The following is a 16,076-nucleotide window of genomic DNA, read 5'->3' as shown; positions in this document are numbered from 1 at the left end:
CTCTCAGGGAAACAAAGTACTTAATCTCAATCAAAGTATTAATACTTAATAGCATTATGTTGAATAATTTTCTGAATAGTAAATATTATTTACATGTGACTTAGTTGTTCTGGGCCCAGGTATTGGCTCCTACATCTGAAGCCCTTGTTTAGCAGACAGAACTTTACATTGGTTTTTGTTACTGGTTTTAAGAAATATGTGATGCATAAAATTATTTCTCTAATGTACTGTTGCTTACTTCTGCCACTTGTTTCCTTCATTGCACATATAAATGTGTTATTTCTGTATGTTAGCTGCTCCCTAGTTTGCAGGATTCTTCACTAGTTTTTTTTAATTGGGCTGTAGCTCTCTTTCCCCCAGCTCAAAGGATGAATTGTCTCAGCATATGGCAATTTATAGCCACTCAGCTATTAGCCAGGGAGATAATGGAGTTTTGCCGAGGATAATTTGTGCACCTCTGAATATTTTAATTCCAAGTGAGTTTGAAGGTAATCTGTGAAAGCCCAGCTTTCAGATCAAAGAATTCTACACTGCAGAGAGCCTTTTAATATGTATTGCTCATGCTCTAAGGAAGGGGTACTTCCAGACACAAAGATAGTGAACAAGCTCATGTTTGTAAGTTTTTTGGGTTTTGATTTTCAGAATTGGATATATGGGGACTTTTTCTTAATAGTAAAGGGAAAAATTAAACCATTACTAGAATAACTGTTCTGCACTGTTGCAAAGTTCAGTGAGGTAAACTTGAAGTTGGTGACGGGAGTATAGCATGCCTGGTGCTGCAGAGTTCACTTCTGTAAATCCAGGAATCTTTTAAATTCAGAATGGTTTCTATGGTCCTGAGGCTTTAGCCCATGAATAAAGATGTCATTTTTATGCTGTTGTACACAGATGACTGCTGTTAAAAATTATGGTTGAGAATTAGTGTTTTAGAGGGAACTTTCAAATATGGAAGTCAGTGCTCAACAAAATAAAAGAAGTCTAGATATTCCTAAATTGATCACAGTGTGTGCTTCAAGTATGTACTGCTCCTGTTAGTGTTTGGGGATCTAGCAGAGCTATTCTAAGCAGACAGTACTTGGAACTCCTTAGATGATGTATACAAAAGCCCAGAGCTTCTTCCAGATCTTTATAATTTGGTTCAAAGCTTGAATTTTGAAGTACTTTCTCTTTATTTATATTAGAGGACCTCAAGGTTCTGTAAGTGCTCTTCCAATCAGTAGTACATAAATATTTCAGCTATTTCTGTCAGCTGTGTGTGTTTGAGCGCTTTAAATGGAAGTCAGTATTGAAAATCAGATTAGTTTTTCTGCTTAAAAAATTACTATTTCAAGAATTGTGTTTTAATATTCAGAATGTGAAATGGTTAAGATAAATATGGCCAAGGAACTCTAAGAAAAAAGAGGAAAAGAGGAAAAAACATTTATTTAAGCATGTATATTGGATTTTCTCTTCTTGAAGATAGCTGTTCTTCTTAGATTTTTCTAAGAATAATTGCGATGTAAATTTTAAGTACAATTTACAATTTGTAACTCCTACAAAGTCCAATAGGTTTTTAAGAGACTATCAACAGGAACCTCTTAAAACCTTATTTTATAATCTTATATGTTCTTATTTTATTGAGATCTTATTTACAGACATCTTGTTTTATAGAGAGGGAAGTTACAATTTTTGACTTTATCTTGATGATTTGCTATTGTTACTACAACTGCTTGTTTTCTTTTGAACAGAACTTCTTGGTATACACAAACAGGCAACAGTAGGCTTTTTGACATTGATGGAATCACTGAGATACTGTAAGGTAAGGTGTTTTCTACATGATTTAAAATTTTGTTTCATTAAGGTGTTGTGGGCTTTTTTAACAGTATTACTGAAAGCTTTACTATGTACTATTCAAATACAAATTTTTCAAACTATTTCAAATAATGTCCAAATTCATATATTAAGACAAATATATAAAATTTTTAAATGCATCTTACTGTGTATATGTTGGTTGATGTTATTTAAATTAGAACTTTATTGCATCACTTGACTATTGCTAGTTAGAAGCTTAAGTTTTTACTGAAATAATTCTAGCTAAAGTTTTGTAGATGGTTTGAAAACTGTGAAGTCCCAAAATGGCTTGCTGTTATGTTGCAATTTTATTGATCTGTATTTATGCTTTCACTGTTTTCCATTTAAAATAAATATCCGTAAGTAAAAATTATAAAACTAATATTAAGCAACTGTATTCTAAATATAATATATTCAAAATTTAAAAGGTATTTTATGTATTTATCTCTGAACATTTGAAAGTTGCTGATGTTCACCTTAGTCCATATTGTTTCTTACTATTGTGACAGAATTTCTTGATTTCTGGTTTTTATTTGAGAAATTGTGTGCTTTACTGTTACGGTTTAACTCCAAGTCCCACATACTTGCTCACTTGCTCCCCCAGCAGCAGGATCAGGGAGAGAATTAGAAGGGTTCAAGCTGAAAAACTCATGGGTCGAGATAAAAGCAGTTTAGTAGGGAAAACAAAAGCCACATACACGGGCAAAGCAAAACGAGAAATTAATTATGGATTTTGATGGACAGGCAGGCATTCAGCTGTGTCCAGGATAACACACCCCCATCAAGTGTAACAGTTACTTGGCATCACTCCAAATGTCCTCCCATTCCTCCTTCTTCCCTCCCACTTTATATCCTTTGGTCACTTTGGGTCACCTGTCCCAGCTGTGTCTCCTCCCAGCCTCCCTTGGCAGTGTGGCTGTAAAAAAGCAGAACCTTGGATCCGTGTAAGCTCTGCTCAGCAACAACAAAAACATCTCTATATTGTCAACCCTGAGTTCAGCATGAATTCAGAACACAGCCCCATACCAGACACTCTGAAGAAAATAAACTCTATTCCATTCCAAAGCAGCACATTCCACCCCTTATTCCGTACCATTTATGTCATGCTCAGGTCCCACACTGGTCAGTACAACCTCATTAACCACCACTTCCCTTTCCACCCTTTGATCTAAAATATATCTGTCATTCCCTTAGTCTGACCACCCTGCTGAATGTCTGTACAATGTCCATGAAATGTCCTTGGAGTTTATTTAGTCCATGGCTTTGGGCTCCATCTGTTCTGGTGGTCACTCGGGATAGGAGATGTGGTGCTGTGTGGAGTCATTGAGCACCAAAGCCAGGTCCGGTCAGGTCGCTGCTGTGCTGCATCTGCTTCTTGTAAGACTGTTCCTCCATTGGTTCAGGTGGTTCCTGTTACAGTAATTCCTGTAACAGCAACTCAAATCATGGCTTACAGCAAATTGAAGACATCCATTACAACCTCCACTCTTGGTCCTTTTAAGCCAGGTTATCTATTCTAATGCTGCAATGAACCCCTTTGCTTGTTCCCAGCCTGGCTGCAGCAGTGAGGAGTTGGTACCATTAATTAGTACAGTCTGTATGCTGGTCCTCTATGGGCTGCAAGGGAATTTGTGCTTCACCTCTTCCAGCCTGGGGTCCCACCCATGGGCAACAGTCCTCCCTGAGCTTATCCAGTATCCCCTATGGGGTCACAGGTCCTGGCTGTTCTACTATTGAAACAGCATTAATACTCTTTAATTCCTGAACCTTTTAGGTTGTTCTTTGATGTCCTTATTTTCTGTATTAAATTCCTTTAGTTTATCTCAGAGTTAAAAAGAATAATGTAGTTGGCAGAATGTTGGTGTACTGACTGCAACTGGCTGAATATTTATTAAATAAATGTCAATTCTGAATTAATTGATCCAAAACCAGTTAATAAATCAAGTAAACTTCTACCTTTCATTAGCATCTGATTATAGTATTGTTAAGCATAGTACTTGTCTGCAAGCTTTTATTAAACATTTTATATCAGTGAAGTCCTAACTGTTCTGAAAACTGACTAACTAAATTTTTATTAATTTGGTGACTAATTATATGACCTTTCTGGGTTTGCTTTGTATTTCTCATTTTGCTGTACCTTTTTAGGTTGGCTCCTATTTGAAATCTCCAAAATTTCCCATTTGGATACTTGGCAGTGAAACACACCTCACAGTCTTCTTTGCCAAGGTATGTTAGAGATGGTTTTGGTAACCTCAGGCAGATAAACACTACATAAATTCTTGCTACAAGGTGACTTTTATGTGGCTTCAATGTAAAAACATAATCACTATAACTATTAATTAAGCCTTTCCTTGGAGGCAGAGTTGTTCCCATACTTCAGCAATATTTTATAACTTGCAGTGTGAAGTCTTCCAGTTTTAGCTTAATTTATTGGGCTGGGAGTAGTTTATGCTTTGGAGCACCATGCTTGGGATAAGTACTGTCTTAAATTTCTGTAGTGTAAGAGAGATTTATGTAGTAGTTTCATCTCCCTGACAGTAGTTTCACAACTTTTAATCTGTAGTTGGTTGTTCTAGATTTAAAATAGATATCAGGACTGTTACAATAATTCTTTATATATATATGCTGTCAGATATCTACTGTAGCACGTGAAACATAAAATGCTTTTGGGAGGACTCTCAGTTTAAAATCTTAGACCAGATTTTCCAAGGAGACAATTTCTGTTTCTTTAGTTGAAGATTGCAAGTTGTTTACCTTAAATTTTATTTTTATAGAACACTTGTTTCTGATTAAAAATTTTACTGAAACTTTGAATAGTACCCTACTAGTATAATTATTGGTATATATTAGAAGTTAACTTCCCAGTACCTAATATCTTAAAAAGTTAATTAAAACTTTAACTATAAATCTTGAAAATAAATACTGGAATATATGATAAAGATAAAAGTGTAAATTCTCAAACTGTGGAATTTCTTTAAGTAAAACTTTTGCCTAATCTTTAGAAAGACAGAACAGATGCCTAGATTTTTCTTACTGAGAAGCAGACCTCCACAATATATTGAAAGTTTGTGTAGTAGTATATTTTTAAACTTTAAACTTAAATTTTAAAATATCCTTGAAATGAATAAGCCTGTTTTACACATTGATTTTTTTTTTTTTTTTTTTTTTTTGCAAATTAATTCCTAATGTCAGAAAATATTCTTTCTTCCTTACTCCATGAAATAGAAAAGTCCTTATTCACCTTTGGGTATTTGTTTTCTGCTTTACTCTCTCCCCAATCTTTCCTAGTAAAGGAATCTTGAAATTTTATCCTCAGTTTTTCTGAATGATATCATCAAAGTCAGTACCATATAGACAGCAGTGTGATGCAAATAGATATAATTGCTCTGTTAATGCCAGTCCAGCATTCCTGTCACAATGTTAATACAGCTAATGTTCAGTGTCTACAGAGGCCATTTCCCGACAGAAATCCACTTCTGATGCTCTTTCTTTTAGGATGCTGAAGGCTGTTTCCTGGGTTTAGAGTAACTGGGTATCAATATCTGGTGTCTCCAGTTGGTTGGAGCAGAGATGTCAGCTGCAGTGAAAATACAAATGGTGTTGACAATCAGTTATTGCATCAATTGAAGCTACATGTCAAAAACTACAGGGAGAAACTTGAGTTTGTTGTCAATGGTTAATCAGCGAGTTGTTAAAGTAGCATGTGTAGTTGTGTAAATGGTGTTTGATACTGAGGATGTAGCTTCTAGTTTGGTGAGTTTAATTACATTAGAAGGAAATGTTCAGAATGGAAAGAGAAAAATGAACTGTGGAGCTAAAACCAGTGAAGATTAAATTTTAAAAAAACCCAAGTTTTAATTCTTTCAAGCTGCATATATTTTACAGGAGCATAAAGCCTTATTTTTAAATAGAATAATATTAGGCAATTATTAATTATTTTATTAAGCAGAACGGTATTCAGTTTTGTCATTAACTGAGTAATTTGGTCTAGAAATCTGGAAACAGCAATCTTCCTAGGCTACTGTTGCTATAGACAACTAGCATGGGAAAATAAGGGAACAGAACAGAATCTTCATTTCCTTGAGCATGGTGGTTTAACATGCAAAAGGTTTTACTCATATTCTGCATACTGCTCTACATAAAGAAATAAAACTGGCTGCTGTTCTTTAGTATTTAGATGTTTGACTCATATTTTTTACATTAGATGAATGATAAATGTTTTTCTGCTATCAGTGGAATGAACAATAAACCACCACACTCTTCTATCTCAGAACATTTTGATTTAAATATTGTAGACTTCTATTGTCTGCCGGAATACATTTGCACTGCCCTGAATGTGGACCATTCTTTTAGCTGTGACTATGAGAAATGTTTCATTTTGTAAAATAAATTATTCTGTTCATAGCTGCCATTCTAAAACTCTATATATTTTCAATGGATTTTAATATGCAAAATGCATCACAGTATCTTTGGCTGAAGGTCACACTTATAGCTTAAAGTGAAAATTAATTAGCTGAAGTGTGTAATTGGGCTTAAGCTCTCTTATAACTGCTGCTGCATGAAGTAGCTGTAGACAGAGACAGGTGAGTCAATTCCTAGTTTTATGACAAGTCTACAGTGGGTCAGCAGTTTCTCTTTTACTAAAAGAGTAAGTTTTCTTCTATGTGCATGGTCTTCATCTCCACATCTTGATTGTCATAGCATTTCTGTACATATCCAGTGAGTTATTAACCTTTATTAACCTTATTTTAGTACAGAGATTGGGAGATACCAAGAAATAACAAATTATTTCTTTATTGTTTTGATTTAAGCACATGTTATTAAAGACAATATCAGTAGTTTTGTTGTCTGGGACTTAACCAACCTGTCATCAGCCAAATAATTATTTTGTACTTAGATCTTTTGCAAAGAAAATAGAATCTGGAAATATGTGAAATGAAACCTAATTGTCTTGAGCAAAAATACTACAGCTTGTTCTGCAGATGGGTAAATGCTGAAGTCAGAAAGCACATGTGAACATCTATATTACCTAAATAGTTCTTCGAAACTCTGATAGTTATGTGTGTCGTAATAGAGTTGGAAAAAATTGTGAATCATTGTGGGGGGAGGATGTTGCTAGCAAAGAACCATAAATAGTATCATCATATTATTTTTCTTCACAACTGTTGTGTGTATAAAGTCAGAAAGTTGCTTAATGCACAGCAATCCAAATTTAATGTTTTCTGAAAAAATAGGTGTGGCTATTACTCTTAGTGGTCATGGACTGTCCATTTGTAACAAGGTAGATTTTGCCTGAAAAAAGTGAGTATGTAGATTATAGGCTACTAAATCTAAACAGCCATCATTTATGCCTCTCCCTCCCCACTCTTCCTTTCAAATGGCTTCAATCCAACAAAAGCAAACAAGGAATCTTTTATCTGATACAATGAGTTTCCCTGCATGTTCTGTCAAACAGTGTGAAGGCAAATATGTGATATTGTAAATGTTTTCTAAAAATTAGCTTTATTACTACAGTCTTTTTGTATTTTTTTTTTCTTTCATTGTAGAGATAAGAGACAGTAGGAAGTGGGGCAGCTCTAAATAAGGCTGTGATGTTCTGGATGAAATGTTATACAGGCATTTTGTAATTATTTTTATTATACTCATAATAAGTTATGGCAAGCTGAGACAATTCAGAACTTCTAGGAATGCCAAAATGTGGTCAGACACTGTATAAAAGAGTACCAATGAGTTGAAATGTTATGCAAAATACAGCAAGAAAATGTTCCAATGCAAACAATAGGAAGAACAACAGTAGGTTAATAGGTGCTTTCTAAATTCTGTCATGACATGCAAATCCACATTGTGTTGAAGTTTGAATTCAGACTCACTGAAAGTGAAAAGACAGCATGGAATAAATGTATGTCTGCTGACTTGAGGTGATTGAAACTGTGGGGTAATTCAGCTGTGTAGGTCTTTAAAAAATTTCCTGTTTCTATGTCTTTGTGCATAGAGCCCCCAACATAATTGGCTATCCATTTTCAGTTACAGCATTGTGGCATTTGTGGACTTGAAGAGTCAGATAAGCAGAGAAAATGCCTGTCTGAGAAATCTGAATAAGTTACGAATTACTGCTTTTGAAGGAAAATGTCCTGTCCTGGACTCCTGGAACCACATTGGTTTCAGATTACATTTTTTTATTTCTCTGACTTTGATCACTGTAACCTGTTCTACACATTCTCAGGGCCTTTCTTCTGCATCCTTGATAGCGTTGTCTCTCAGAAGAAAGAACATTGACTTCTCTTCCTAAACAATCTCTTTCATCAGAGTTCAGCTGAGGGGCACCTCACGAAACACTGACACTGCTATAGGAGAGCCTAAATGTGAGTCAGTGGTGTTTACCAGAGCAGGGCCGAGGGGGAGTGTTAGTTGGTGCAGCATTTAAGCTCTGAACACCAACAGAGATTGTTAGTGGTGTGAAAGGAAACTAAATGCACGTGTGAAAATTCAGTCATTATTAGTATGAGTTAACAGCATTGGTTTATACAAAAATAACCTATGTGTATCCTTTAACTCAAGAACACTTCTACTTAAGGAAGGGAGTGAAAAATATCTATGCACTTCCTTTTGTTTTTTACTTCCATGACCAGAAAACACAGGTAACCAAATTTTGAAAAAGTATGCTTTCATCAGAGAAGAAATTAAAATCACATTTTGAAGATTCTGCTTCAGAAAGTGGTTACAGAACATGTGGATATAGGGTCTGTAGTTTTCAGGAGTAAGAGGTTTTGTTGGAACAGTCTGGACACCTAAATGGAAAAGATACAGATGTGTGAGGCAACAGCAGAAATAATTTCTAGGCTAACATAGGATTCCCATTTTCTGTGTGCTGTTTCAGAGTAGGGAAGCAGATACTGTTCTGTTTTTGACAGCATTGACTCTTCAGATATTCCTATTTTATTTTAAGAGCTCCTTTCTGCAGGAAGAGAACCATTGTTAAAATTAATGTTGATGGAAGGTGTTTCCTGTGGGAACTGTGGGCTCCCAAAAAGAATTGAAATTACTGGTTGGTTTTGTAGTGTACATATGTAGTGTAAATGCTATTGCTAAATGAATTTAAGTTGTTCTGAATAACACAACATTTCATAAGTTCATAAGCAATTCCGAAATTAGTTTTCTAGTAGAAAGGCCAGCTTTGAGATCTCATTGTTGGCAAGGGACATATCAAAATAAAATACTTCTGAAAGGTTCTACCCTTCTCTAGCTTTGTGATATCGCAGAGCATAAGTATGAAACCTTGTTCTGCTATTTCTGAGTCTACTCCAATTTTATTTACAGGTTAATTAGTTCCTACTACAAATTTGTGGTCCTTTTTGTGAACAAGTGCTTCTGATCAGTTTGTTTATTGTTTGTTTGGAAGGTTTTCTGTGGGAGAACTTATACTTGTTACACTCATGTCAGTGATTTTCACACCAGTGTTTATCAAGTAACTTCTAGATTTTGTCTAAATTTTTCATTCTAGTAAAAGAGACTCTATATGTGATGCAGCACTGTGTGGTGACATATTTGTTTCTAATGAAACCAATTCATGACATCAATTTACCCAGAGTCTCAGTGGCTTTATCTTCCCTAAAGATAAAAAATCTGAAGCATTGTCGTTTATGAAGCCTCTGTGGTTTGGGTTTTTTTTTTTTGTGGATTTTCTTGGTTGTTGGTTGTTCTTTTTGGCGGGGGCTGTGGGGGGGGGATGTTGTTTGGTTTTTTATTTAATTAGAAATATGGTTTTGGTTTTAAGTGGAGGTGGCTTTTATGAGAAACTGTAGCCATCATAGAGTTTTTAGCTTGCTCAAGAGAAATATTTGTTTCATTTTATTTTCCTGTTTCCCACGTTGTTTGAATGAGCAGCCAGTTCTGATAGCTGCTAGGAAATAGCAGATCTCTCTGTCTGCTCATAATTTTGATGGTCTCCACTTTACTAAAAAAAAAATTTGAAATACTGGAGAAGGCAAAGCCCCTCTGAGTTACTATACTTACTGAGAATTTATTCTGAAATTTTACATTTTTTGATACTATTCTATGCTCCGGTAGATTGAGAGAATGCCTTTGAACTGACTCTGGGTATGATGTTTCCATGCCTAGATAAAATCTTGCAAAATGGGGTATGGGGAGTAGTTCTGGCAGTTCCAATAGAAATGTTCTATGCAGCAACACTTAGATACAAAAACTGGAAATAAAACACTACCACTTGTTGCATGAGTTACACTTTAAAATTAACGAAGGAAGGATGAGAGAATAAAGGATATAAAATCAGTGCAATAAGACAATCTTCTCAAGATCCACAAATCAAAGAGGAAGGAATTTCCCACAAATTAAGTTCTCAATTTAGTCTATTGTAGCAGCACTTCTGAATCAGAAAACTTACAAAGAAAATATGCCTAAGTAATAACCATTAATATCACATTAAACATCTTTAGGAAGATGTCTCCTTAATAATTTCAAGTCTATTTTAAATACAGTTAGGAAGAAAAGTGATTCTAGAGGTAATCCATCAATTTACTTTTACAATTTCCTGGTTTCCTTCAAAGTGTGTGTGTGTGTGCTCTTTTTACTCTCTGCTTGCTGCATTTGCATTTCAGTTGGTTAAGAAAAAAACTTTTATGGATATTCTCAGTTCAGTCAGAGAAAGGAGAGTTTCTTCCAGTCTAGACCCTGGGAAAGAGTTACAAAGAGTTGTAAATAATTCTCTATCTCTTGTTGTTTACATTGTTTATAGATTTGTTCTGCCACCGTGCATCATTCACTGCACACCAATTTTTACTTTAAGACCAATTAAATTTGTCTGCACAATGCTCTCTATAAAAGAGTGATGTATTTGAAATAAAGTAGTAGTTGTTCACATCATCTAACCTTCTGAACTAGAGTTCCTTTGTTCCCATCCTGCCAAAACAGCGACAAACTTTTGTCCGATTTTTAAAATTAGCACTAAGTTGTTAGTAAATACATGGGAACATACTTGAGACTAATGGCCAGTCATTTCCTTAAGACAATATTTAGGCAATAACTTTATCATTGTCTCTGAAGATGAGCTAGCTATGTGTTTAGTGGAAAACCTGTAAAGCACCTGTTGTGGAAAATGCACAGAGCAATATAAAAATGGTGGGCTGTTTCTTGCCCCTTTGTAGGATGCGCTGTCCTGAGGAGTACATTTTCCTTTTCCTCCTATTAGCATGTATGATTTTCATATGTAAACTGAGATTGGGGGCTGGAAGGTAACAAATTCGGCCCTACCTCATAGGAAAACTTCTAGAAGGAATTGCAGCTTCCTATCTCTGGAAGGAGGAGGCTATGAGCAACATCTGTTTTGCATGTACATTAGCCTACCAATGGAAAGACTGATTTTTAAAGAAATACATTTTAGTTGTTTCATTCCTTTCTGTAGTATATGCAGAGTGGTTTGCAAGTAGCAAATACCTCAAAGACATTTCTAAATGCAGTTTTATAGTTTGTAAGTCACTATCAAATCCTGAAGGTAGAGGTACTGGATAGAAACAAAGGCTGAGAACTTGTATCATTCTGTATCCCTTTTAAATATGAAAGCAGTGTTGGTTCTAGTTATATTTGATAAAACAGCAAAGACATTGAGCCTGAGTCATCACATACTGGGTAAATAATTCTGGGTATGAAATTTGGATTAATAGACATACTGGCTCATTGCTAAAATATAATTGAGTTTTTAATATTGTTGAAGTATTTAAAAATCAAATCTATATTTAAGAAATGGTTGCTTAAAAATGGTATTTGTAATTCCAAATCAAGTGAAAAGCATAATACACACACAGTTAAGAAGATGACAATAGCTCTCTTAATAGTTAATCTGGCATCAAGTGAAGAATGAAAAGAAGAGTGTTAGTTAAGAGCAGTAGAGCATACTTTCCTAAAATCCTGTAAATGCAGTGCTATGCTCCAGTGTCCACATTGTGCTTTGGCACAATGTTGTACTTATGGTGGAGGTAAGGCAGAGGTAAAAGGTGCTGTTTGTCCTAAGGTGCAACCTCAGCACATTGAGAGGGGAAAAAAGTTGACTTTATTTTCCCCCTCAACAACTGCATATATGTGTGATTGTCAAAGGTTATAAACCAGAGCAGGTCATTAAATAAACCAATTTAAGACAGCAAATAGTATATTCCTAATTAGGGGTTATCTTCATGGAATCATTCCTGAAATTGAATTTTGAAAGGGAAATTTTGAGTCATTTCCACACAAAATTTTTCATAAGAGCCCTAAAAGCTAAACCACCATCTTCCTAAATATGGAATTTAACATGTTAATAGTAATACAATGAAGAGAAGGCAAATAAAATTAACAACTTCTCCACATACCCCATGTACCTTTAAGGTAAGAGGTAGAAATTATAAACCTTGATAGTGCCAGGCTCACACCATCCACTCTTTGCTTTACAAAGCACATTCCCTTTTACTTTATCTTTTAATTGTAGCCTACTAACTGCATATTTTTAATATCAGATAATGATACTGGAAATACTAAGAATTGCGAATGTAATATTCACCATGTGACAGAGTGGTAGTTCCAGCTTATGAACTGTTTAACTGCCTGTCATGTGTTCTGTTTGAGAAAATTAATCTCTATGAATGGCTGTTAATCCTTGTTCCCTTGTTATAAATACAATCCGAGGAATCATTCTTCCCCTTACAATTTTTCTTCCTGAGAAAATGTCCTGAAGTCATTAATATATTACAGAACTTAGGAAACTGAGAGTTTTAAATATGGTTAGTGAATGCTTATTAAATATATTTTTAAGGGAAGTGTACTTGAGCAAAACAACAGGAAAATTGTTTTGTGGCCATTTGTCTCTTTGCATGTTTTTTCTCCAGAATGTCTGAAGACCAGATGTTCTTTCTGAGCAAGGCACCATGTAGCCTTGGAAGTGGGGGCTTGCATATTTTTTTATTCTCTATTCAGTTTGCTTTATTCCAATGTTCCCAAACCCTACGGGGATAGATGCAGGAACTAGAAACAGTAAATGAGACTGCCAACATGCCAACATATGCTTTAGTAATAAGAATAGGCTTTAAAATAGTAACTGTTGTTGTCTGCTCTGAAACTTTGTGCCAAGTTCCGCTTTTTGCAAACTTGTGACGTGACCGGCTGTGCGGAGGCTGCCATGGGCCGGGCAGCACTGCCCGTGTGAGGCCGGGTGGCCTCCACATGTGTGGGCACCTCAGGGAGAATCGTCTGCCCCAAGGGTGCCAGAGCTGCTCGTGGGCGCAGCTCGGGTAACTCCACACGCTGAGAGGAGGGGAAGGGATGAGAGAGGCCAAAGAGTCCTTTATTTCCCCAGGTGGGGCAGGAAAGGGGCCCTCTGGGTGGTGCAGTGACAAATGCCAAAGAAATCAAAGATTACAGCAGCTTGAATAGGGGGTGGGCGGACAGGGGTGCAAACCTGTCTGCCCAATGGGGATAAACCAGAGAGGGACACAACAACCTCTGATAATGTAGCAGGGGTGGGCACAAGGTCAGGGGACAAAGAGAAAAGCTAAACTGGAGTGATTGATACAGAACTTTCTCGAAGAAAATGGGGGTAGTTACAGGATTGACAGCCAAAAGGGTATAAACAAACTCAGATTAATGGAACCAAATTAGGAGAAAACAGGGAGAGGTGAGAAGATTGACAGATAACTGGGGAGCAGAGTGGTGGGAACTTTTGGGGTAAACAGCTTGGATCAAACCAACTGTGAGGGGGCAAATGGGGGAGCATAAAGGATAACTAACATTAATAAAACCAACTGACTAACTCAAACCATACTGCAACAAGGCTGAACTTCTGTAGAGAATCTCTATCAGGAGACTTAGGGTCATTTTATAAATTACAGGAACCTGTTTGAAATCTGTTTAGGTTGTAGCTGTTGTTTGATCCACAAAACCTTAATACGTGTAACAGCTGTGGAATCCCCAAGAACATAGGTTGAATCCATATACAGCATCGGATTTAATCCAAGTACAGTCACAAAGATCTTTAGCAACCAATTTCTAACCTTTTTTTTTTTTTTTTTTAAGTGTTAAAAAATAGGTTTTCGATCCCTTTATTTACTCCTTTCATTGTGATAACAGCTTTGTTGCATACCAAATAAAAATAACATCTCTGACCCCTTTTGGTAAGGCAGCTCTACTTTTAGGTTAGGATGTGTAAATGAATGAATTGAAAGTCTAAATGTGGAAGGATGCAAATACAGAGAAGAGGCAGAGACAGGGATTGTCTGTGGAGGAGGGACCTTTGAACTCCCAGCAAAGGTGAAGCACATTTAGTGATACTTTAGCATTGCCTTCATTTTCTGTCTTTCTCCTTCTACATAAGTTACATGTGATTAGCTATGTGTATAATATATTCTTTTGTTTCTAAAACTCAGCTTCATAGGTACCTCATGTAGCAACCTCATTTAGATACTTAAGTACTTTTTTTGGTTTGTTTTGCATAAGAAGCTTATGAAATCTGTTTTCTTTGTGTGTTATGGGGAGTCCAATGCCATTTTCTTCTATTAGTTGATAGTTTAGGATATCTTATATGTGTATTTTAAAAATAACTGTTACAGAGGGGTGCCAAAGTTGTCAGAGGCTGTGATGTGAAAATATTGAAGCAGTTCAGGTGTATTTAGAGAAAATATTCAGTCATTGCCTATGTGTAGTTAAGAAAATTCATGCACTTGGAGTGAAGTGAGATGGGATTTACTCTACAATACAGCTTTAATGAAAAAAAAAAGTGTTTTGTATTAATAAAAGAATAAAAGATAGTTTTTTGTAGAAGCTAATGGCTCTATTCTGCTACTGTTAGAATTATCTACCTGAAATAATATTCTACAAAGATGAACATGAATGACAATACTGCTTTTATAATATATGAAGCTGTGATATGTGTGAATATTTAGTATAGTCTCTGTATATGTAGCAACATGTGCATATAAAGATTTCCTGAAATACTGCTTATGAATACTAAATAACAGTGGATCACATGCCATTATGAATATACTTTTTTTCTTCATTACTTCACAGAGCTTGTACATTACAGGAAAAGCCATAAAATATTACTATGAATCAGGCTGAGAATTGTCCTTTTGAAACACTCAGCATATTTGAGTTAAAAAATAATTGATCTGGTCTATTTTCAAAAAATATTTCATCATTCTGGATTGAAGCAAGTCAGACAGGGTTTTCATCATCCCAAGAGAGAATTATATGGTTTAGGGGGAAACTGAATACTGTAGGCTGGTTTCCAACATTAAGTGCAGCTTTCAGGATTGTTAGAACTATAGTTAGGAAGATTTAAATTTCTGCAGTACATCTTCACTGGCTTTAAACTTTGCTATCAAATGTTCCTGACAAACATGTTTATGTCCTGCCTCCTTATTGTAATTCCCAAATAGAATTAGGAATATGTTAATACCACTGTGCTGTATAGCAATCATCTCATGTCTATAGGCTGAAATAGTATTAGATGTAGAAATAGTATTTAATACTAGGTATTAATTTTTTTACATAGCAAAAGGGTAGCATGAAGGAGAAGCTAAAGTTCATCCTGAATGAATTATATTGTGGATGTTTTGAAAGTCATAAAACATGGAATTTGTCCACTTTCAGCTTGATTCCTCTTAAGGACAAAGTTTCATGTTTATATAGCATTGTGTTCTGTCTTCCAAAAAAAAAAAAAAGCTCTGTGAGTATAATTTGAAAAGCTGCCCTTTCAGATTAAGCTTGTGGCTGGAGAGTAGTATGTAATTTAGTTATTAGATAAGAATTCCAGTAAGCTCTAATTTGATGACTCTTGGTCTATAATTCCAGTAATTTTTACTTTCAAAACAAATTGTTTTGTGTTGATGAGGAAAACAAGTTAGTTACTTAGTGAATAAGAAAAATACTATATACCTAATCTTTATTGGTTTCATCTCTTGTGATCTGTCCATGAAAGCAAGGAACATGTTGAAGACGCTCTTATTTTTTAATGAATGAACAAGTGAATTGTTGCCTTCTTGTGATGTTTTAAACTAAACTACCAACATCTGTGGCAATGTAACTGTAAATAGGTATTCACTGTACTTTTGAGTTTCTCTTATTTTTAAAAACTGCAATGTTGTGGCGTTTTTTGTTGGCTGTGTTATTAAATCATCCTTTCCCAAAGGAATGGAGGATATATTGTGGTTTTTATAACTTGCTTGAGTGTATGTTAAAAGCCCCGCTTTCCAGCTGAATAGGCTAAC

The 16,076-nt window shown here is 35.4% G+C and overlaps 1 protein-coding gene across 1 annotated transcript in view; it reads left to right on the top strand.

Moving 5' to 3' along the window:
- MINDY3 (MINDY lysine 48 deubiquitinase 3) overlaps window positions 1–16,076 on the top strand; it is a 49,228-nt gene that overhangs the window by 17,996 nt on the left and 15,156 nt on the right. Inside the window, exons 9-10 of the mRNA XM_021551759.2 lie at window positions 1,728–1,798; window positions 3,976–4,056. Coding sequence (XP_021407434.1) covers window positions 1,728–1,798; window positions 3,976–4,056 — 152 coding nt within the window. The remainder of the gene's footprint in view (window positions 1–1,727; window positions 1,799–3,975; window positions 4,057–16,076) is intronic.

This window comes from Lonchura striata, chromosome 1 (assembly GCF_046129695.1).
Source record: "Lonchura striata isolate bLonStr1 chromosome 1, bLonStr1.mat, whole genome shotgun sequence".
NCBI lineage: Eukaryota > Metazoa > Chordata > Aves > Passeriformes > Estrildidae > Lonchura > Lonchura striata.
Note: the sequence above shows the minus strand (reverse complement) of the source record. Positions and strands in the feature narration are given on the sequence as shown.